At 44.9% G+C, this 25,370-nt stretch overlaps 3 protein-coding genes across 3 annotated transcripts; all 3 read right to left on the minus strand.

The window, feature by feature from the left end:
• Positions 1–346: 346 nt before the first annotated feature.
• On the minus strand, positions 347–11,728 carry LOC138974450 (ectin-like). Its single transcript, XM_070347166.1, has 7 exons — positions 10,926–11,728; positions 7,520–7,693; positions 5,652–5,849; positions 4,819–4,977; positions 4,133–4,201; positions 716–792; positions 347–367 (listed from the first exon to the last, which is right to left on the minus strand). Exons 3-7 carry the CDS (start codon positions 5,845–5,847, stop codon positions 347–349), a joined length of 522 nt encoding a protein of 173 aa, XP_070203267.1. The 5' UTR covers positions 5,848–5,849; positions 7,520–7,693; positions 10,926–11,728.
• On the minus strand, positions 7,512–11,437 carry LOC138974451 (ectin-like). The gene is made up of 3 exons (XM_070347167.1): positions 11,416–11,437; positions 10,926–11,123; positions 7,512–7,693 (listed from the first exon to the last, which is right to left on the minus strand). Exons 1-3 carry the CDS (start codon positions 11,435–11,437, stop codon positions 7,512–7,514), a joined length of 402 nt encoding a protein of 133 aa, XP_070203268.1.
• Positions 11,729–14,075: 2,347 nt separating the features above from the next.
• Positions 14,076–25,083, minus strand: LOC138974452 (thrombospondin-1-like). Its single transcript, XM_070347169.1, has 5 exons — positions 24,948–25,083; positions 21,446–21,586; positions 18,644–18,844; positions 18,210–18,407; positions 14,076–14,116 (listed from the first exon to the last, which is right to left on the minus strand). Exons 1-5 carry the CDS (start codon positions 24,988–24,990, stop codon positions 14,076–14,078), a joined length of 624 nt encoding a protein of 207 aa, XP_070203270.1. The 5' UTR covers positions 24,991–25,083.
• Positions 25,084–25,370: the final 287 nt, after the last annotated feature.

Genomic DNA, 25,370 nt, shown 5'->3' on the forward strand with positions numbered 1-25,370 from the left:
CTGTCCTCAACACAGAGCTGGCCCCAACTACACACAGACAGGGAGAGACAAGTTAAGGCAAGCAGACTGCCCACCACGATGCCCGCTGTCCTCAACACAGAGCTGGCACCAACTACACACAGACAGGGAGAGACAAGTTAAGGCAAGCAGACTGCCCACCACGATGCCCGCTGTCCTCAACACAGAGCTGGCACCAACTACACACAGACAGGGAGAGACAAGTTAAGGCAAGCAGACTGCCCACCACGATGCCCGCTGTCCTCAATACAGAGCTGGCCCCAACTACACACAGACAGGGAGAGACAAGTTAAGGCAAGCAGACTGCCCACCACGATGCCCGCTGTCCTCAACACAGAGCTGGCTCCAACTACACACAGACAGGGAGAGACAAGTTAAGGCAAGCAGACTGCCCACCACGATGCCCGCTGTCCTCAACACAGAGCTGGCACCAACTACACACAGGCAGGGAGAGACAAGTTAAGGCAAGCAGACTGCCCACCACGATGCCCGCTGTCCTCAACACAGAGCTGGCCCCAACTACACACAGACAGGGAGAAACAAGTTAAGGCAAGCAGACTGCCCACCACGATGCCCGCTGTCCTCAATACAGAGCTGGCCCCAACTACACACAGACAGGGAGAGACAAGTTAAGGCAAGCAGACTGCCCACCACGATGCCCGCTGTCCTCAACACAGAGCTGGCCCCAACTACACACAGACAGGGAGAGACAAGTTAAGGCAAGCAGACTGCCCACCACGATGCCCGCTGTCCTCAACACAGAGCTGGCACCAACTACACACAGGCAGGGAGAGACAAGTTAAGGCAAGCAGACTGCCCACCACGATGCCCGCTGTCCTCAATACAGAGCTGGCACCAGCTACACACAGACAGGGAGAGACAAGTTAAGGCAAGCAGACTGCCCACCACGATGCCCGCTGTCCTCAATACAGAGCTGGCACCAGTTACACACAGACAGGGAGAGACAAGTTAAGGCAAGCAGACTGCCCACCACGATGCCCGCTGTCCTCAATACAGAGCTGGCTCCAACTACACACAGACAGGGAGAGACAAGTTAAGGCAAACAGACTGCCCACCACGATGCCCGCTGTCCTCAATACAGAGCTGGCTCCAACTACACACAGACAGGGAGAGACAAGTTAAGGCAAGCAGACTGCCCACCACGATGCCCGCTGTCCTCAATACAGAGCTGGCCCCAACTACACACAGACAGGGAGAGACAAGTTAAGGCAAGCAGACTGCCCACCACGATGCCCGCTGTCCTCAATACAGAGCTGGCCCCAACTACACACAGACAGGGAGAGACAAGTTAAGGCACACACACACACACACACACACACACACACACACACACACACACACACACACACACACAGCAACTTGCCAAAAACGGCAGGTAGACGTTGAGTGAACAGCTAGAGATGACATTGGATGGCCGCTCTTGTCATACTTTGCAGACGAAGGACAAGCTGACATTCTTTCATGTGTCGGTTTTCATGCATGGATGTCTCAGCTATAATCAAAACCAAACAGTCCAAACCTACCCCGGTGACCATCTGCCATAACAACCTCCTTCTGATAACGACCACCTTCTAATAACGACCACCTAAATAGTCGGCGTTTAACTACATTTTTCCGACGGGCGCTGTTGCGGGGTGGTAAGACGTCGGCCTCTTAATCGGAAGGGTGGTGGGTTAAGTGTGGAGGTTTTTCCGATCTCCCAGGTCAACTTATGTGCAGACCTGCCAGGGGCTTTTCTCCCTTCGTGTGCACACGCAAGCACAAGAATAAGTGCGCATGGAAAAGATCATGTAATCCATGTCAGAGTTCGGTGGGTTATAGAAACACGAAAATACCCAGCATGATTCCTCCGAAAGCGGCGTATGGCTGCCTAAATGGCGGGGTTAAAACGGTCATACACGTAAAATCAATAATAATCGTTTAAATCACACGTGTGTATATCATGTAAATGAGGTCATGTCAAGCAAGTCTGGCAGGGACCTGTTTTTCCACTGCTTATGATGCCAAAGTCACCGAGACAAACGTCATTATAGAAACAAAAATTGCGCTCGCTAATTACCCTCGATGAATCTTTAGAACTAACACGTCACGCCACACTTTCAGAGTGACGTTTCTTTGCTTTGACGTAATAGATTGCACGAGGCTTTAGAAGAGATCGAGGTTCCAAAACAAGCGTCTTCAATTTAGCTGCCTCGACTGCAGGACATTTTCAGTAAAATACACGTAAGTACAGTATGTAGGATAAACAGAATACTACATAGCTTGCTGTTTCGTACCAGATTTGCACGAGTTGTTTTTTTAAATATTGAACTACGAGCGAAAGCGTTTTATGAGTCGTTACCAATGAGGGACGAATGTTACGTAGGCAACCTTTCGCGACTCTTCGCTCTAAAAGTGAATATTTTTTAAAACGTTCGACATTTTATTGTTTTATTTTGTGATATACGTGCTCAGTGTCTCTTTTTCAAGTCTTAGACTATTCTTTGTAGCCTAGTCCTGTTCCAGTTGTAAGAGTTGAGGTAAAAAAAAACTGTTGAGTTTTCATCAAGGTTTGAACACACTCGATCGACTAGTTTTTTTCTTTCGGAAAACGATTAATGGAAGACAATCAGAATGGGAAGCAAATAAAGCTTGTTACGATTATACTGTGGCTTTTTGTTATCTGTCTCGTGTGTTTGGACAACATGTAAGGTAAAACATGTGTGATGTTACACACCTTTCCGACCACCCCTCGTATCATAAAGCATAAACTTATCTTTTGTTTAGCACCGTGGCATATGTATCTGTCACATAAACCATAAAAACAAGCTATCCATACACTTTCAATTTTCACGATGCATGTCACACTTTTGGTACACAGCTTTATGGAATGACCCACAGGTATACATCTTATTTGAAGCAGCAGGACATGTTACAGTAGGATGGGATTACTAGTGAAGGTCGTCCCTGTGGTCACCTTACTTTGTAATGTATGGTATGTGAGAGGTTGAGCACTATAACGTTTGATCAATTGATTTGTCTCCATCATTTTGTGATTTGCGTGATGCAGCGCTTTTTGGCACCCAGGGGGTCCCGCATCTCCGGCTTCGGCCATGGACGTTGATCAGGGGTCCCTCCCTTAGACCAATTGCCTTCCTGGGCTGTTGAGCTTGGTCTGCCCGTGGTTCTATTTCGGAGTTTTCCTTCTCCTAGACTGGTTACCTACCATGGTTGTCGAGTCCAGTCTACCCGTTTGGAGGTTGCTGAGATGACCGCTTGTGTCCTTGGGCCTCTGTGCCGTCACACCGGTACTGTCCAGCACATCTCCGTCTTTACCAGAGCCCCGTTAGCCAGCAACCGACCCGTCCGCCATGGGAGAACCCTACCGGTATACTTCTCACAATGAAAAACACCCCCACGTTTTAGGGACAGTGAAATTTCAGCGATTTTCTTCCGACGGCATAGCTTGGTTCTGTTTCACCACCATACCACGATGAGGAGGGGATGGTCTTTATGGTGGATGTATGGTATGTGAGAGACATGACAGTGAAGATCTTCCCTGTGGTCACCTTACTTTGTAATGTATGGTATGTGAGAGACATGACAGTGAAGGTCCTCTCTGTGGTCACCTTACTTTGTAATGTATGGTATGTGAGAGACATGACAGTGAAGATCCTCCCTGTGGTCACCTTACTTTGTAATGTATGGAATGTGAGAGACATGACAGTGAAGGTCTTCCCTGTGGTCACCTTACTTTGTAATGTATGGAATGTGAGAGACATGGCAGTGAAGGTCCTCCCTGTGGTCACCTTACTTTGTAATGTATGGTATGTGAGAGACATGACAGTGAAGGTCTTCCCTGTGGTCACCTTACTTTGTAATGTATGGTATGTGAGAGACATGACAGTGAAGATCTTCCCTGTGGTCACCTTACTTTGTAATGTATGGTATGTGAGAGACATGACAGTGAAGATCCCCCCTGTGGTCACCTTACTTTGTAATGTATGGTATGTGAGAGACATGGCAGTGAAGGTCTTCCCTGTGGTCACCTTACTTTGTAATGTATGGTATGTGAGAGACATGACAGTGAAGATCCCCCCTGTGGTCACCTTACCTCTCAAGAGGGGATTGCTGTGTTGGTCGGCGTCGCCTCTCGTGCCCGGCGTGGAAGACACATGTTCACCTTGCAGGGACCAGAGAGAAGCAGTCGTCAGTTGACAAATATAATTATATCCATGAGGTAAGAAAGTAGCAAGAACTTGTTTTGAAGATCTAGACATTTTTTTCTTGCTCTCTGTCTGTCCGTCTGTCTGTCTGCCTCTCCCTCTCACACACACACATACACACACACACATAAACACACACACATAAACACACACACACACACATAAACACACACACACACACACGCACAAACACACGTCTACTTTCCAACAACAACAACAACAACAACAACAACAACAACAACAACAACAACAACAACAACAACAACAACAACAAACAACCCAGTCACAGTATACCATACAGTCGAATTTGTGTACAAACGTAAGTCAAAACGACACAATAATTGAACCATGCACGTGTTACTACCCATGTTTCTTGTGATTGAACTGTAAAGCGCGAAGATCAATTATCGTGACTTGCGCTATGGAAAGGTGATTTGTTATGATTATCATTATTATTGTATGATTATTATTATTATGATCATTATGATCATTAGTATGACTATTACCCGTACCTCGACAAGCGGGCCCAGAGCAGAACATGGTTTCATTGAATCAAGCAAGTGTTACCACCTACCCGTACCAAGACAAGCAGGCCCAGAGCAGAAAATGGTGTCATTGGCTTCACCCCGACAAATGCACAGTGTACTCCTACACCGGCGGGATCGGGACTTGACCCCCGCACCGCACGTCTCTGAACACTGGCCGTACTCGCCCCACTCCAGCCACGTTGTCTCTGCAAGCACAAAGGGCATTACACAGACGTTTGTCTTCTGCAAGCACAAAGGACATTACACAGACGTTTGTCTTCTGCTAGCACACAGGGTATTGCACACACGTTTGTCTTCTGCAAGCACAAAGGGCATTACACAGACGTTTGTCTTCTGCAAGCACAAAGGGCATTACACAGACGTTTGTCTTCTGCTAGCACACAGGGTATTACACAGACGTTGAGAGAGAGAGAGAGAGAGAGAGAGAGAGAGAGAGAGAGAGAGACAGACAGACAGAGACAGAGAGAGACAGAGACAGACAGACAGAGAGACAGACAGACAGAGAGAAAGAGAGATGGAAAGAGACAGAGACAGAGAGAAAAAGATACGGAAAGAGACAGACAGACAGAGAGACGGAAACAGACAGACAGACAGAGTGACAGACAGACAAAGATAGTTTTTGTCAGGTCGATTTTGGGGTTTCCCTTGTTTGGAGGGCGGTCACATGAACACTGAAAAAGAAATGTCACATGACCAGTGAAAAAGAAATGTTAGGGTTAAAAGTTAGCCAAGTCAAGAACCTTTCATGGCATAAAAAGTTTGAATGTTCAAAACGACATGGGAATTAATATCTAATTGTGGTTCAAAGATGGATACAATACATTTTGTTGCCGACTTATACACTGCTAAGAATACACACCACAGATGCGAGTTGGGGGACACTTGACCGTCTGGTAGCTGTCGCCTGGACAATCCTCGGCACACGTCCCTGGCGGCCTGTCCTTCAGGTCGGGCTTGCGACACGAGCGCCCCCTACTCTTGTTCTCTGTCCGGAAGCCGACCGCGCGCACACACGTTGTCCACTCGCTCCACGCTCGCCACGTGGAGGCCAGCATCTCTAGTGATGAGATGAGATGAGATGCGGTGAGATTAAATATGATAAGAGTGGGATAGTCCACGCGTTCCACGTTTGCCACTAGAGGCCAGTGTTTCTGGTGCAGTGGTGAGATGGGTTGAGATGGGATGAGATATTGTGAGATGAGATGCCGTGAGATTAAATATGATAAGATATGTGTCCACTCGCTCCACGCCCGACACGTGGAGGGCAGCATTTCTGGTGAGATACGATGAGATGATATAAGATACGATGTGTGAGTGTGTGCGTGTTGTTCGTGTCGCATCTCTACCTCTCTACATGCACGTTTGCATACCTTCTTACATGCGTGATGTCTGTCTGTGTGTCTGTGTGCCTGTGTGTCTGTCTGTGTGCCTGTCTGTGTGCCTGTGTGTCTGTCTGTCTGTCTGTTTGTGTGTCTGTGTGTCTGTCTGTGTGTCTGTCTGTGTGCCTGTGTGTCTGTGTGCCTGTCTGTCTGTGTGTCTGTGTGCCTGTGTGTCTGTATGTGTGTCTGTATGTGTGTCTGTCTGTGTGCCTGTCTGTGTGCCTGTGTGTCTGTATGTGTGTCTGTCTGTGTGTCTGTCTGTGTGTCTGTGTGCCTGTCAGTCTGTATGTGTGTCTGTCTGTGTGTCTGTCTGTGTGCCTGTGTGTCTGTATGTGTGTCTGTCTGTCTGTGTGTCTGTCTGTGTGCCTGTGTGTCTGTCTGTCTGTGTGTCTGTGTGCCTGTGTGTCTGTATGTGTGTCTGTATGTGTGTCTGTCTGTGTGTCTGTCTGTGTGTCTGTCTGTCTGTATGTGTGTCTGTTTGTGTGTATGTCTGTGTGTCTGTCTGTATGTCTTTGTGTCTGTGTGTCTGTCTGTCTGTCTGTCTGTATGTGTGTCTGTCTGTGTGTATGTCTGTGTGTCTGTCTGTGTGTCTGTCTGTCTGTGTGTCTGTCAGTCTGTCTTTGTGTCTGTCTGTCTGTCTGTCTGTGTGTCTGTATGTGTGTCTGTCTGTGTGTCGGTATGTCTGTCTGTGTGTCTGTGTGTCTGTTTGTGTGTCTGCCTGTGTGTCTGTCTGTGTGTCTGTTTGTGTGTCTGTCTGTGTGTCTGTCTGTGTGTCTGTATGTGTGTCTGTCTGTGTGTCTGTCAGTCTGCCTGTGTGTCTGTCTGTGTGTCTGTCTGTGTGTCTGTCTGTGTGTCTGTCTGTGTGTCTGTATGTGTGTCTGTCTGTGTGTCTGTCTGTCTGTCTGTGTGTCTGTCTGTGTGCCTATGTGTCTGTATGTGTGTCTGTCTGTGTGTCTGTCTGTGTGTCTGTCAGTCTGTCTGTGTGTCTGTCTGTGTGTCTGTCAGTCTGTCTGTGTGTCTGTGTATCTGTGTGTGTCTGTCTGTCTGTGTGTCAGTCTGTATGTCTGTCTGTCTGTGTGTCTGTCTGTGTGTCTGTCTGTCTGTGTGTCTGTCTGTGTGTCTGTCTGTCTGTGTGTCTGTGTGTCTGTCTGTGTGTCTGTCAGTCTGTCTGTGTGTCTGTCAGTCTGTCTGTGTGTCTGTCTGTGTGCCTGTGTGTCTGTGTGTCTGTCAGTCTGTCTGTGTGTCTGTCTGTGTGTCTGTGTGTCTGTCAGTCTGTCTGTGTGTCTGTCTGTGTGTCTGTCTGTGTGTCTGTCAGTCTGTGTGTGGACTAAAGACACACGCTACACACCGCAGCACACGGAGCATCTGACGGCCGAGCCGCTCAGCCCGGAGCACGGCACCGTACAGTCGTACGGCGGGTCGGGGTTGACGCACGGCCTTGACCTTGCCTTGGAACCCTCGCCACAGATCGCGCTGCACGAGCTCCAAGGTTGCCATGACCCCCACACCTTGTCCTTTGAAGCTGCACAACAATTTCACGAGAAGCAGAAACAACATAAGAATTGGGAGGTGAGTACTGCAATGTAGAAGATTGGCTGCAACAAACACGACAGTAACAACGACTGCAATTGCAACCATCATCAACAATATCACGATAATAGAAGAAGAAGAAGAAGAAGAAGAAGAAGAAGAAGAAGAAGAAACAACAACAACAACAAAACAACACCACCACCACAACCTCCACCATAACAACAACAGCAACAACAACAACAACAACAACAACAACAACAACAACAACAACAACAAACAACAACAACAACAACAACAACAACAACAATTGAGAAGTAAACCCCAGCCTTAAGAAATAAGCTAACATTGACAAGTAGACTACAACCTTGACAAATAAGCTAACTTTGACAAGTAGACTCCAGCCTTGACAAATAACCTAACTTTGACAAGTAGTCTCTATCCTTAACAAATAATCTAACATTGACAAAAAGACTCTAGTCTTGACAAATAAGCTAACTTTGACAAATAGACTCTAGTCTTGACAAACAAGCTAACATTGACAAGTAGACTGCAACCTTAAGAAATAAGCTACCTTTGACAGTAGACTCCAGCCTTAAGAAAAAAGCTATATTTGACAAATAGACACCAACCTTAAGAAATAAGTATTAAACAATGGCGACTGCATGTGAGAGGGAACAATAAAGAGACCAAAAAGCAATGTACTCACGTTAAAATGACGAACACGGAACGAATAACGGCCAATGTACTCACGTTAAACTTCTTCTTCTTAAGAAATAAGCTATCTTTGACAGTAGACTCCAGCCTTAAGAAATAAGCTATATTTGACAAATAGACACCAGTCTTAAGAAATAAGCTATCTTTGACAGTAGACTCCAGCCTTAAGAAATAAGCTATATTTGACAAATAGACACCAGCCTTAAGAAATAAGCTATATTTGACAAATAGACACCAACCTTAAGAAATAAGCTATCTTTGACAGTAGACTCCAGCCTTAAGAAATAAGCTATATTTGACAAATAGACACCAGTCTTAAGAAATAAGCTATCTTTGACAGTAGACTCCAGCCTTAAGAAATAAGCTACAGGGTGACCCAAAAAAAAGAGTACCCAAACAAAACGTCATAAATTGAACAAAAATAAAGCAATCTTCATAAAATTTATTTACACACACAAGTAGCCTCTGAATGATTTGCACAGACAATTTTAGCGTTCTAGCTTGTCTTTCAGGAAAGTTATGCTCATTCTACAGAACATGCTCCAAATGGCCTCCGCGCCGATTCAGGCAAACTTGAACTCGCCGCGCAAAGTTATCAATCACCCGCACACACTCCTGTTGCGAGATTCCGCGAATGGTTGTTGTGACGGCTCGCTTGAGTTCTGCGATTGTCTGTGGGTTGTTCCTGTAGACGTTGTCTTTCAGGAACCCCCAAAGATAGAAATATGGGGGATTTAAATCCGGGGGAGGCCATTTGGAGCATGTTCTGTAGAATGAGCATAACTTTCCTGAAAGACAAGCTAGAACGCTAACATTTTCTGTTGAAATCGTGCAGAGGCTACTTGTGTGTGTAAATAAATTTTATGAAGGTTGCTTTATTTTTATTCAATTTATGACGTTTTGTTTGGGTACTCTTTTTTTTTGGGTCACCCTGTATATTTGACAAATAGACACCAGCCTTAAGAAATAAGCTATCTTTGACAGTAGACTCCAGCCTTAAGAAATAAGCTATATTTGACAAAAATGTTACCCTCCACCACGGAATGAGTCGCATGTCACCTTTGCATGATTTTCATATTTTTACATTTTCCTAAAGAGTTTTTTATGCTCTATCCAGTGGTGAAAACCGTTTTAGAAAAGAGCAACAAATGTTTGAGTTATAAGCCTGTGACTAAGGTGACCTTCACACTGTTACCAGACACTCCCCGGACTTACATTAAGCCTAGCGCAGAACTGCGCGAGGTGACATGCGACTCAGTTCGTGGTGGAGGGTCACAAATAGACACCAGCCTTAAGAAATAAGCTATCTTTGACAGTAGACTCCAGCCTTACGAAATAAGCTTCCTTTGACCAGGAGATTCCAGCCTTAGGCAATAAGTTACCTTTGACCAAAAAAAACAGCCTTAAGAAATGAGGTACATTAGACCAGTAGACTGCAGCATTAAGAAACAAGTCGCGTAAGGCGAAAATACAACATTTAGTCAAGTAGCTGTCGAACTCACAGAATGAAACTGAACGCAATGCAACGCAGCAAGACCGTATACTCGTAGCATCGTCAGTCCACCGCTCACGGCATAGGCAGTGAAACTGACAAGAAGAGCGGGGTAGTAGTTGCGCTGGGAAGGATAGAACGCTTTTCTGTACCTCTCTTCGTTTTAACTTTCTGAGCGTGTTTTTAATCCAAACATATCATATCTATATGTTTTTGGAATCAGGAACCGACAAGAAATAAGATGAAAGTGTTTTTAAATTGATTTGGAAAATTTAATTTTGATAATAATTTTTATATATTTAATTTTCAGAGCTTGTTGTTAATCCAAATATAACATATTTATATGTTTTTGGAATCAGCAAATGATGGAAAATAAGATGAACGTAAATGTGGATCGTTTTATAAATTTTTATTTTTTTTTGACAATTTTCAGATTTTTAATGACCAAAGTCATTAATTAATTTTTAAGCCACCACGCTGAAATGCAATACCGAAGTCCGGGCTTCGTCGAAGATTACTTGACCAAAATTTCAACCAATTTGGTTGAAAAATGAGGGCGTGACAGTGCCGCCTCAACTTTCACGAAAAGCCGGATATGACGTCATCAAAGACATTTATCAAAAAAATGAAAAACATGTCTGAGCATATCATACCCAGAAACTCTCATGTCAAATTTCATAAAGATCGGTCCAGTAGTTTGGTCTGAATCGCTCTACACGCACGCACACACACACACACACATACACCACGACCCTCGTCTCGATTCCCCCCTCGATGTTAAAACATTTAGTCATAACTTGACTAAATGTAAAAAGCTACATTTAACAAGTAGACTCCAGCCTTAACAGTAGACTCCAGCCTTAACAAATGAGCTACCTTTGACAAGTAGACTCCAACCTTAAGAAACGAGCTAACATTGATAAGAAGACTCCAGCCTTAAAAAACCCAACTACATTTGACAAGAAGACTCCCGCCTTAAGAAATAAGCAACATAATTATGACTAAAACAGATACAAACCGCAGCAGCGCTGGGTGGCCAGACAGAAATCGTCGAACTGTGTAGCGTCCCCGACACAGGTGGACGCACATGACCCCGCTTCGTTGACATTGGGCGGGTTGCACGTGCGTGACCTTGACCTTTCCCCTTGACCGCACGTGACGGAGCACTGACCCCACTGGAGCCAGTCCCCCCAGCTGGACGTCCGGTCGTTGTCGTCTGGTCGACACACAGGCACACGCACATCATGATATGCTCACGAACGCTCTCATGGATTTGTGCTCAGAGCCGGTGTAACACGACATTTTTACTCCACGAAAAATTGACTCCGGAGTAAACAATTCAAACCCAGAAAACCCCATTTGTAACGTCAGATGTATACTGCTTTGACCAGAGCACACACCACAATCGTGGTGATTAGAGCTTGTTAATTTTTTTAAGTTTTGACATCGGAAATGTACCTCATTGCTTAGAATGGGTGTGTAGCTGATGATCGTTGGTGAAAGCCTACAGTAATAGAACTTGGCGGACATTGGTCATAGTCCGATAACTGCCTGCATACAGTATACCTACATAACAGATTCCAACACAAATTTCTAAAGTGAACATGTCATATCTTTATTTTTATGGATGAAGAAAAGGAGGTTTCCGCCTGACATTTATCGAAAAAAAGGAAGACATCTTCTGGAAGGTTTTAGATGCAAAGTTTCATGAAGATCTCAGCAATCATTTTCAAGGAATCGCTCCACACGCTTTCTATACGATTTTCGTATGAAATTGTAATCTATTTTCTTGCTACGCAGGGGCGGACCTAGTTGTGGATAAGGGGGGGGGGGGGGGGGGGTTCCAATTTGGAGCAGGGGTCAGGGGCCGCTTAGGCCCCGGTAGGGTCCAGGGGCAAAGCCCTGGTGGGGGGTCTGGGGGGCGAAACGGAGGCCTCTCCTTTGAGTTTCTCGTCAGTTTCAAGCATGTTGCATTTGGAAGGAAGGAAAGCACAAGCCCTTTATTTTTTTTACTAAAAAAAAAATAAACAAAAAAAAACGGATGGGGGGGGGGGGGGGTCCGGGCACCCAGGAACTCCCCCCCCCCCCCCCCCCCCCCCAGGTCCGCCCCTGCTACGGGTTATTGATATATAGATTTTAAATATTTGCCTATATTATATTTGTGACACAAATGCAGTGCGTTCAATGTTATTCTGGGATTGCTTTACACCACTTGTTTCTTTCTTGCTTTCGCAGGAAATACAGATATGTCGCCTACAGGCAGCTGGTGCGATGGTGTTGGGGTTTTCTAGGCAAAAGCATCAGGGTGCCTCTACCAGCTTGTGCCGTGAAAACGATCAGGGACACTTTCCCAGACGGAGGAAGAGTGGGGTTCAAACTCCCCCAGCTGGAGGGAATCGTGTGACCCTGTGTTGAACAGCTTCCTGCATGGTGGGACGATGGTACTGGGATGCCAGGTGGTCTGGTACATGGTCCACATGATCCCACAAACTTAGTTCCAGGTTCCTGGGGCTGTTGGTGTACTCCCGCATCAGATACTCTGTGAGCCGGTCAGCATAGCCTGTGCCCCGCAAATAGAAATACAAATTAAATCGATGAATTTGACTCAAGAAATAACTGTTTGTGGCTGATATGCATCGGTATGAATGTATAACGGGTACATTAAATATACCCCCCCCCCTCTTGTGTTACAACGTTCACTACCTTTCTTGGTTAAATGAACTGCTTGAAGTTAAACTTTTAGAAATTTACCCTCACTATTATATATTTTTCTAATTTCTAAGATTTGATTTTGTTACATATCTTTTTTAGGACATAGAGTGGGAGTTCCACTAAACTCAGGTCTGTCAAAACTTTTGCATCAGATAGTGAATTTATGACTCAGAAACATACTCATAAGGGAGAGATCATTGAAACTGAAAGCAGAGGTTATTTGTGGAATTCTCCAAGTCTTCGTGCATGCGAGTGTCCGACAAACAAAACTGTAGCACGTTCAACCATCTTGACAGAAGGAACAAATACCCACGCTTCCAAAGTAGGTTAGAACTGTTGCAGAGTAGTACAGGAAGGTTTTTCACACTATAACTACCACTCTCATGAAGTTTGTCACTTCAATTGAAAGCCCATGATAGTGGTACGATATCAAAACAGAAAAGCTTAAAAAACAATGATACTCGCCGGGATTATTGTCGCTTTTCTACTCCTCAAAAACTCAGCTAATATTTCGGCTGTCACTGTTTACAGTCAGGATGATTGTGGGCTATATTTATAATGTACCCATCATCCTCTGTTTTACCCCACCCCGTGTCATCCGGGTTGCTCCAAAACAACATTGTCTGCTTCAGGAGCAGACGACATAGAAATAGTATACATCACAATCACATACGGACATGATCTGTTGCATAAATTCCCTTTTCTTTCTTTTTATCTTTTTTTTTCTTTCGTGGGGGGTGGGAATGTTTACAACAATGTACATGAGATATAGCGAAATTCGTGATTAAGCGTGAAACGGGACATTGGGCATTTCCCCATGTTCATCTAAGAAACAGCGACAGAAGATTCATGACAAAAGCTTGTACCTTCCAGTGATAACTGTGTCACAGCTCTCCTCGGATTGGTTACTGAGTTCCCAGTCCTCGTTTTCTCGGTCTGTCACCATTCCCTCCTCCTCGTCTGACTCGCTGACGGGCTCTTCCTCCATAACTTTGAAAAGATGTTCATGCACTGCTAGCGGTTGTCGGTTTCCTTTGGGTTCTTCAGGATCCGTCTGCTGGCAGAAATCAACCTTTTTCATGTGAACAAGAGGTGCTGGGTGTACCTTATCATCAGTTTGTGACCCTTTAAAACAGAAAGAACACTTCATCCTTTGCAACTTTCATGCTCATAATAAAAACATGAAATTCTATATTTAGCGCGCATGTGTGTGTGTGTGTGTGTGTGTGTGTGTGTGTGTGTGTGTGTGTGTTTGTGTGTGTGTGTACGTGTGTGTGTGTGTGTGTGTATCAATGTGTGTGTGTGTGTGTGTGTGTGTGTGTGTGTGTGTGTGTACGTACACCTTTCACATTGCTGTGGGTTGACTGTCTGTGCACAGGCAAATATTTTGATGACTGGCGGTTTTTCGTGACAGCGGCAAGTACAGCAGGGCTTGTTATGGAGTGTCCTTTTGTTCTCATCGTTTGCCGTTGGGAATCGTGACAGTTCCCTTTTCCTCTGGAAGTAAAAGAAGAAAGACACTTAGTCTAATGATAATTTGATTTGAAAGTATGCTTGGTCTGGTATTGTCTATTGACCTATTCAGAACATTGAAAATTGAAATACCCACTGAAAGACGTATGGATATTATCATGTGTGTATCCATGCGTAAGTTTCAACACATAAGCTGGTTTTACGTGTCTCAGTCAATGCAGACAAATCACATGCACGATTCTCACATCTCTCGTCTTTCAGTAGCAAAAACTGCACGCTTACAGTAGATATTTTATACATAGTGAATTATAATTCAAGCAAACACTGTCAATGTCATGGATTTACATTTGGAGTTTGCGATCATATTTACCCCACGCTTGGCACATATATTGTGTAATGTCTCCACAAAACAAACTGACAACGTGTTACTCTTAATCTGCCGCGCCACCCCCCACCCCTATCACCCCCACCCGCTCTTGTTCCTGCCCAGCCCCCATTTTCCACAGCTCAGCTCAGACCGTTATGCAACAGTGTTGCCTGTGGCGCTTCGACGTCAATACATCATCTTTGTAATCCAGCAGTAATAGCCGGACCAAGACACACTAATCTGCACCAATTCACATTTGCTGCGCACCAATATGTGGGTGCATGGTCAAAACAAAAAACATCTACTACATCTACAATCAAAGTACACTGACCTTCAAGCAGCTTTGAACGGAGGGTACTGCCAATCGCGACAATAATCTTTTCGGTTGAAACCCCAACCTGTTTTGCTCAAAGTTGATGAAGTCGGTTTGCACGAAATGTTCACTGCAAATGAACCTGCTTTTGCCAGACACTTTTAAATGCGCACGCTTTAGCTGTGGAAACATCTCTCATTTCGATAACAAACTTAGGTTTTTGGTAGGAAATCTGTGGAAGGAAATGCCGCTTGTTGTTTGCGTGTTTTTGCAGTTTTCGGCTGCACACCTACGAGGCATTCTTCCGGACCCAGTTATCACTTTTACACATGCATGAACACCACGCTGGTTGAACCACAGGCGAAGGTGTCGTTCTCTGGACCACTACTTCCATAGAAAGACTACAAGGTTTGACACTCAGCTTCGAGTCGTCTGTGTTCTTGGAGTCGCTTCCTGCGGACAATTTATTTGTTCAAGACGGTTTGTCTCTTCCTACAGTATGTGTGAGGTCAAATAAATACAGTTGAATGATTGTTTTAACTGTATGTACCTTTAATTTTCAGCTTCCGTCATCTGCAGGTTGTTTTTAACCATCATTTGGACGAATGTTCGTTTGCAAACCACCACCCTGTAGGTTGCAAGCAATTATGCATCCGCACCGAATATGCATACCAGTGCTCATTGTAGCAAAGGGAAAATAATCATCGAATATCCGGTTATTAACCAATGATCGCATCGAACTACTATCTCCTCGGACATAGACGGGCATCGTACTCACAGGGTCTAAGTGGTATGCCGTTGGCAGACACGTTTGGTCGCACAAAATACGGTTTAAAAACATGCAGCGGACAGGCAGCTAAATATAAAAGGTACAGCTAGTTAGAACATTCATTTATCACGGCATATGTAAAGTTACAAAGATTCTTGACATTGGCAATTATTTTTTGCATATTTTTTTCTGAAGTTAGTGGAGCAAGGCTCGAAGCTGAGTGTCAAACCTTGTAGTCTTTCTATGGAAGTAGTGGTCCAGAGAACGACACCTTCGCCTGTGGTTGAACCAAAACAAACACTGTGACGTCACAGTGAACCGACGTCACAGTGAACCAAAAATCACGTGACCACAACATGACCCCAGGCGGCTTGTCTTGGTTAGCCCACCAATAATAAATGTTCAATTACAACAACAACAAAATTTTTAATAATTTTTAAAATATTTTTCCTGAGATGTTTATAACATTTGGCATTCGATATTCAAGCTTTTGGAGATATTTCAAAACCTTGGACTTGTCCTTTAAGAAATAAGCTACAGGGTGACCCAAAAAAAAGAGTACCCAAACAAAACGTCATAAATTGAACAAAAATAAAGCAATCTTCATAAAATTTATTTACACACACAAGTAGCCTCTGAATGATTTGCACAGACAATTTTAGCGTTCTAGCTTGTCTTTCAGGAAAGTTATGCTCATTCTACAGAACATGCTCCAAATGGCCTCCGCGCCGATTCAGGCAAACTTGAACTCGCCGCGCAAAGTTATCAATCACCCGCACACACTCCTGTTGCGAGATTCCGCGAATGGTTGTTGTGACGGCTCGCTTGAGTTCTGCGATTGTCTGTGGGTTGTTCCTGTAGACGTTGTCTTTCAGGAACCCCCAAAGATAGAAATATGGGGGATTTAAATCCGGGGGAGGCCATTTGGAGCATGTTCTGTAGAATGAGCATAACTTTCCTGAAACACAAGCTAGAACGCTAACATTTTCTGTTGAAATCGTGCAGAGGCTACTTGTGTGTGTAAATAAATTTTATGAAGGTTGCTTTATTTTTGTTCAATTTATGACGTTTTGTTTGGGTACTCTTTTTTTTGGGTCACCCTGTATATTTGACAAATAGACACCAGCCTTAAGAAATAAGCTATCTTTGACAGTAGACTCCAGCCTTAAGAAATAAGCTATATTTGACAAAAATGTTACCCTCCACCACGGAATGAGTCGCATGTCACCTTTGCATGATTTTCATATTTTTACATTTTCCTAAAGAGTTTTTTATGCTCTATCCAGTGGTGAAAACCGTTTTAGAAAAGAGCAACAAATGTTTGAGTTATAAGCCTGTGACTAAGGTGACCTTCACACTGTTACCAGACACTCCCCGGACTTACATTAAGCCTAGCGCAGAACTGCGCGAGGTGACATGCGACTCATTTCGTGGTGGAGGGTCACAAATAGACACCAGCCTTAAGAAATAAGCTATCTTTGACAGTAGACTCCAGCCTTACGAAATAAGCTTCCTTTGACCAGGAGATTCCAGCCTTAGGCAATAAGTTACCTTTGACAAAAAAAACAGCCTTAAGAAATGAGGTACATTAGACCAGTAGACTGCAGCATTAAGAAACAAGTCGCGTAAGGCGAAAATACAACATTTAGTCAAGTAGCTGTCGAACTCACAGAATGAAACTGAACGCAATGCAACGCAGCAAGACCGTATACTCGTAGCATCGTCAGTCCACCGCTCACGGCATAGGCAGTGAAACTGACAAGAAGAGCGGGGTAGTAGTTGCGCTGGGAAGGATAGAACGCTTTTCTGTACCTCTCTTCGTTTTAACTTTCTGAGCGTGTTTTTAATCCAAACATATCATATCTATATGTTTTTGGAATCAGGAACCGACAAGAAATAAGATGAAAGTGTTTTTAAATTGATTTGGAAAATTTAATTTTGATAATAGTTTTTATATATTTAATTTTCAGAGCTTGTTGTTAATCCAAATATAACATATTTATATGTTTTTGGAATCAGCAAATGATGGAAAATAAGATGAACGTAAATTTGGATCGTTTTATAAATTTTTATTTTTTTTTACAATTTTCAGATTTTTAATGACCAAAGTCATTAATTAATTTTTAAGCCACCACGCTGAAATGCAATACCGAAGTCCGGGCTTCGTCGAAGATTACTTGACCAAAATTTCAACCAATTTGGTTGAAAAATGAGGGCGTGACAGTGCCGCCTCAACTTTCACGAAAAGCCGGATATGACGTCATCAAAGACATTTATCAAAAAAATGTCTGAGCATATCATACCCAGAAACTCTCATGTCAAATTTCATAAAGATCGGTCCAGTAGTTTGGTCTGAATCGCTCTACACGCACGCACACACACACACACACATACACCACGACCCTCGTCTCGATTCCCCCCTCGATGTTAAAACATTTAGTCATAACTTGACTAAATGTAAAAAGCTACATTTAACAAGTAGACTCCAGCCTTAACAGTAGACTCCAGCCTTAACAAATGAGCTACCTTTGACAAGTAGACTCCAACCTTAAGAAACGAGCTAACATTGATAAGAAGACTCCAGCCTTAAAAAACCCAACTACATTTGACAAGAAGACTCCCGCCTTAAGAAATAAGCAACATAATTATGACTAAAACAGATACAAACCGCAGCAGCGCTGGGTGGCCAGACAGAAATCGTCGAACTGTGTAGCGTCCCCGACACAGGTGGACGCACATGACCCCGCTTCGTTGACATTGGGCGGGTTGCACGTGCGTGACCTTGACCTTTCCCCTTGACCGCACGTGACGGAGCACTGACCCCACTGGAGCCAGTCCCCCCAGCTGGACGTCCGGTCGTTGTCGTCTGGTCGACACACAGGCACACGCACATCATGATATGCTCACGAACGCTCTCATGGATTTGTGCTCAGAGCCGGTGTAACACGACATTTTTACTCCACGAAAAATTGACTCCGGAGTAAACAATTCAAACCCAGAAAACCCCATTTGTAACGTCAGATGTATACTGCTTTGACCAGAGCACACACCACAATCGTTGTCCTCGTTAGACTTGGTTGACAAACTCACACGTGCACTTACCGCAGCAGACGACACAGGGTTCCTCCATAGAGAAGGTCCCTGCGATGTCGCTGCAGTCCGACTTGCAGGCGGTGGGTCGCCTGGCAACGTAGCACATTCGGAGCCGTGTCCGGTAGCCGTTCCCACACGTGTCGCCTGACCCGAGAGTCATCGAACACGCGCTCCACTCCTTCCACTCCTGCCAGCGTACATCACCCGGCTCTGCACACAGACAGCGAGTCAGACAAACAGACAGACAGACATACAGGCAGACTGCAGACAGACAGACAGACAAACAGACAGACAGACATACAGGCAGACTGTAGACAGACAGACAGACATACATACAGACAGACATACAGACATACAGGCAGACTGTAGACAGACAGACATACATACATACAGACAGACATACAGACATACAGGCAGACTGCAGACAGACACACAGACAGAGAGTCAGACAGACTGCAGACAGACAGACAGGTGTCATCAAACACGTCCCCCACTCAAGCCACTCCGACAAGCGAACAAAACCTGGCTCTACACGAAGACATGCACTCGGGGGGATCGACACAGACCATGGAATGCACGCGTATCTATATCTATATACGGCTTGTGTCTGTCTGTCTGTCTGTCTGTGTGTTCACGATTCACGGCCAAAGTTCTCGATGGATCTGCTTCAAATTTGATGGGCATATTCAGGTAGACCCCGGACACAATCGTGGAAAATTTTGAACACGTGCGTGCTCTCAGCTCGCAGCGCCGAACCGATTTTGGTTTTTCTGTACATCCATTCCCAGTAACTCTTCCTTATCTTCTCCAGTGTTTTGCGCGTTTATCTCCCTTCCTTCGTACGGCAAAGCCCGGCGAAGCGGGTATTCATCTAGTATATATATATATATACGCGTGCATTCCATGGTCGTGAATCGTGAACACACAGACAGACAGACAGACACACACAAGCAGTATATATAGATATAGATGTATTCACTTTTGGTGTGCAAGTAAACTCAGTGGACTCACGACAGGTGCAGCCCTGGGTGTTACATGGCTCAGTCTGTCTAATAATCACCAGACAAGCAAACTCAGTGGACTCACGACAGGTGCAGCCCTGGGTGTTACATGGCTCAGTCTGTCTAATAATCACCAGACAAGTAAACTCAGTGGACTCACGACAGGTGCAGCCCTGGGTGTTACATGGCTCAGTCTGTCTAATAATCACCAGACAAGCAAACTCAGTGGACTCACGACAGGTGCAGCCCTGGGTGTTACATGGTTCAGTCTGTCTAATAATCACCAGACAAGCAAACTCAGTGGACTCACGACAGGTGCAGCCCTGGGTGTTACATGGTTCAGTCTGTCTAATAATCACCAGACAAGCAAACTCAGTGGACTCACGACAGGTGCAGCCCTGGGTGTTACATGGTTCAGTCTGTCTAATAATCACCAGACAAGCAAACTCAGTGGACTCACGACAGGTGCAGCCCTGGGTGTTACATGGCTCAGTCTGTCTAATAATCACCAGACAAGCAAACTCAGTGGACTCACGACAGGTGCAGCCCTGGGTGTTACATGGTTCAGTCTGTCTAATAATCACCAGACAAGCAAACTCAGTGGACTCACGACAGGTGCAGCCCTGGGTGTTACATGGCTCAGTCTGTCTAATAATCACCAGACAAGCAAACTCAGTGGACTCACGACAGGTGCAGCCCTGGGTGTTACATGGCTCAGTCTGTCTAATAATCACCAGACAAGCAAAGTCAGTGGACTCACGACAGGTGCAGCCCTGGGTGTTACATGGCTCAGTCTGTCTAATAATCACCAGACAAGCAAACTCAGTGGACTCACGACAGGTGCAGCCCTGGGTGTTACATGGCTCAGTCTGTCTAATAATCACCAGACAAGCAAACTCAGTGGACTCACGACAGGTGCAGCCCTGGGTGTTACATGGTTCAGTCTGTCTAATAATCACCAGACAAGCAAACTCAGTGGACTCACGACAGGTGCAGCCCTGGGTGTTACATGGCTCAGTCTGTCTAATAATCACCAGACAAGCAAACTCAGTGGACTCACGACAGGTGCAGCCCTGGGTGTTACATGGTTCAGTCTGTCTAATAATCACCAGACAAGCAAACTCAGTGGACTCACGACAGGTGCAGCCCTGGGTGTTACATGGCTCAGTCTGTCTAATAATCACCAGACAAGCAAACTCAGTGGACTCACGACAGGTGCAGCCCTGGGTGTTACATGGCTCAGTCTGTCTAATAATCACCAGACAAGCAAAGTCAGTGGACTCACGACAGGTGCAGCCCTGGGTGTTACATGGCTCAGTCTGTCTAATAATCACCAGACAAGCAAACTCAGTGGACTCACGACAGGTGCAGCCCTGGGTGTTACATGGCTCAGTCTGTCTAATAATCACCAGACAAGCAAACTCAGTGGACTCACGACAGGTGCAGCCCTGGGTGTTACATGGTTCAGTCTGTCTAATAATCACCAGACAAGCAAACTCAGTGGACTCACGACAGGTGCAGCCCTGGGTGTTACATGGTTCAGTCTGTCTAATAATCACCAGACAAGCAAACTCAGTGGACTCACGACAGGTGCAGCCCTGGGTGTTACATGGTTCAGTCTGTCTAATAATCACCAGACAAGCAAACTCAGTGGACTCACGACAGGTGCAGCCCTGGGTGTTACATGGTTCAGTCTGTCTAATAATCACCAGACAAGCAAACTCAGTGGACTCACGACAGGTGCAGCCCTGGGTGTTACATGGCTCAGTCTGTCTAATAATCACCAGACAAGCAAACTCAGTGGACTCACGACAGGTGCAGCCCTGGGTGTTACATGGCTCAGTCTGGGAGTCCTCTGTGCTGCACGTGGCGACACAGTTCCTGCTTCGTGTTCCTCCCCCACACGTCTTGCTGCACGCTGTCCACTCTGTCCACGTCGCACTCGCTATACCTGGGGGGGCACAGTGCACCGTAAACACACAATACAAAAATGACACACACACACACACACACACACACACACACACACACACACACACACCTCACACACACTTAGTCACGTGTGTTGGAAGTGTAGACAAACAAACAAACGATTAAAGACAGAAACAAGCAAACAAACAAAAGGACTATAAGCAAACAAGCTACAATTTACTTGTATATTTATTCACGCTTTAAGTTGTTTTCTGTGTTTGATGTTGGTGTCTTGTTTTGTTGGTTTGTTGTTTTTTAGCTTGCTTGTGCCATTCACATCACAATCAAAATGACATCAAGTTTTGTTGACACAAACAAAACATGCATCCATCTGAATGTATCTACAGGGTGACCCTGAATGTATCTACAGGGTGACCCTGAATGTATGTACAGGGTGACCCTGAATGTATGTACAGGGTGACCATGAATGTATGTACAGGGTGACCATGAATGTATGTACAGGGTGACCATGAATGTATGTACAGGGTGACCCTGAATGTATGTACAGGGTGACCATGAATGTATGTACAGGGTGACCATGAATGTATGTACAGGGTGACCATGAATGTATGTACAGGGTGACCCTGAATGTATGTACAGGGTGACCATGAATGTATGTACAGGGTGACCCTGAATGTATGGACAGGGTGACCATGAATGTATGTACAGGGTGACCATGAATGTATGTACAGGGTGACCCTGAATGTATGTACAGGGTGACCATGAATGTATGTACAGGGTGACCCTGAATGTATGTACAGGGTGACCATGAATGTATGTACAGGGTGACCCTGAATGTATGTACAGGGTGACCATGAATGTATGTACAGGGTGACCCTGAATGTATGTACAGGGTGACCATGAATGTATGTACAGGGTGACCATGAATGTATGTACAGGGTGACCATGAATGTATGTACAGGGTGACCCTGAATGTATGTACAGGGTGACCATGAATGTATGTACAGGGTGACCCTGAATGTATCTACAGGGTGACCATGAATGTATGTACAGGGTGACCATGAATGTATGTACAGGGTGACCATGAATGTATGTACAGGGTGACCATGAATGTATGTACAGGGTGACCATGAATGTATGTACAGGGTGACCCTGAATGTATGTACAGGGTGACCATGAATGTATGTACAGGGTGACCATGAATGTATGTACAGGGTGACCATGAATGTATGTACAGGGTGACCATGAACGTATGTACAGGGTGACCATGAATGTATGTACAGGGTGACCCTGAATGTATGTACAGGGTGACCATGAATGTATCTACAGGGTGACCATGAATGTATGTACAGGGTGACCATGAATGTATGTACAGGGTGACCATGAATGTATCTACAGGGTGATCCTGAATGTATGTACAGGGTGACCCTGAATGTATGTACAGGGTGACCATGAATGTATGTACAGGGTGATCCTGAATGTATCTACAGGGTGACCATGAATGTATGTACAGGGTGACCATGAATGTATGTACAGGGTGACCATGAATGTATGTACAGGGTGACCCAGAATGTATGTACAGGGTGACCATGAATGTATGTACAGGGTGACCCTGAATGTATGTACAGGGTGACCATGAATGTATGTACAGGGTGACCATGAATGTATGTACAGGGTGACCATGAATGTATGTACAGGGTGACCCTGAATGTATGTACAGGGTGACCATGAATGTATGTACAGGGTGACCCTGAATGTATCTACAGGGTGACCATGAATGTATGTACAGGGTGACCATGAATGTATGTACAGGGTGACCATGAATGTATGTACAGGGTGACCATGAATGTATGTACAGGGTGACCATGAATGTATGTACAGGGTGACCCTGAATGTATGTACAGGGTGACCATGAATGTATGTACAGGGTGACCATGAATGTATGTACAGGGTGACCATGAATGTATGTACAGGGTGACCATGAACGTATGTACAGGGTGACCATGAATGTATGTACAGGGTGACCCTGAATGTATGTACAGGGTGACCATGAATGTATCTACAGGGTGACCATGAATGTATGTACAGGGTGACCATGAATGTATGTACAGGGTGACCATGAATGTATCTACAGGGTGATCCTGAATGTATGTACAGGGTGACCCTGAATGTATGTACAGGGTGACCATGAATGTATGTACAGGGTGATCCTGAATGTATCTACAGGGTGACCATGAATGTATGTACAGGGTGACCATGAATGTATGTACAGGGTGACCATGAATGTATGTACAGGGTGACCATGAATGTATGTACAGGGTGACCCAGAATGTATGTACAGGGTGACCATGAATGTATGTACAGGGTGACCCTGAATGTATCTACAGGGTGACCATGAATGTATGTACAGGGTGACCATGAATGTATGTACAGGGTGACCCTGAATGTATGTACAGGGTGACCATGAATGTATGTACAGGGTGACCATGAATGTATGTACAGGGTGACCATGAATGTATGCACAGGGTGACCATGAATGTATGTACAGGGTGACCCTGAATGTATGTACAGGGTGACCATGAATGTATGTACAGGGTGACCATGAATGTATGTACAGGGTCACCATGAATGTATGTACAGGGTGACCCTGAATGTATGCACAGGGTGACCATGAATGTATGTACAGGGTGACCATGAATGTATGTACAGGGTGACCATGAATGTATGTACAGGGTGACCCTGAATGTATGTACAGGGTGACCATGAATGTATGTACAGGGTGACCCTGAATGTATGTACAGGGTGACCATGAATGTATGTACAGGGTGACCCTGAATGTATGTACAGGGTGACCATGAATGTATGTACAGGGTGACCATGAATGTATGTACAGGGTGACCATGAATGTATCTACAGGGTGACCCTGAATGTATCTACAGGGTGACCCTGAATGTATGTACAGGGTGACCCTGAATGTATGTACAGGGTGATCCTGAATGTATGTACAGGGTGATCCTGAATGTATCTACAGGGTGACCATGAATGTATCTACAGGGTGACCCTGAATGTATCTACAGGGTGACCCTGAATGTATGTACAGGGTGACCCTGAATGTATGTACAGGGTGACCCTGTAGTTAGTTGCTTTGTAGGGTGACTGGTTGTTTGTGAACTAGCAAAGTTCTAAGTTGTTTGCTTATTATAGTTTGCTTCTGGCTTGTCTGCTTGGTTAGTTTGTGAGTTGTGTGGTTGAAGAACGAACCCCTTATCAGGAGGGAACAATAGTTAAAACACACACACACACACACACACACACACACACACACACACACATACACACACAAACAAACAAACAAACAATGCTTGTTGCAAACTTCTTACCAACACTAATGGTGAGAATCCACACACAGAGACAGCATTCCATGTCTCCCACGCTGGTGATACTGTTCCTCTCAAAGCCTGACGAACAGTCCAAGTGGCTCTCCGTTACCGATGCTGTTTCGCTGGAACTGTCTTGTTACGCGATAGAGCAATCTGGACATGTTAAAATCCGAGAGAAAAAAACCCAAGTCAGATTGATTTACGCAACCGTTAATTTTTGACGAAACGAAATAATCCTTTCGATTGTGGCCTTATTTAGGGTCAAACAATGCCTACTCAGTTCTCTTTATTGTTCACATACTTATTTTTAGACGCGTTCATTGCTAAGACCTTTAGGTTGGCGGGAATGTTTCGCTCTGTACAAAACTGGACTTCCCATAAACGTACCTTTTCTGGTTTTTATCTTTTGTTTTATCTGGACAT

Source organism: Littorina saxatilis, linkage group LG8, assembly GCF_037325665.1.
Source record: "Littorina saxatilis isolate snail1 linkage group LG8, US_GU_Lsax_2.0, whole genome shotgun sequence".
Classification (NCBI taxonomy): Eukaryota; Metazoa; Mollusca; class Gastropoda; order Littorinimorpha; family Littorinidae; genus Littorina; species Littorina saxatilis.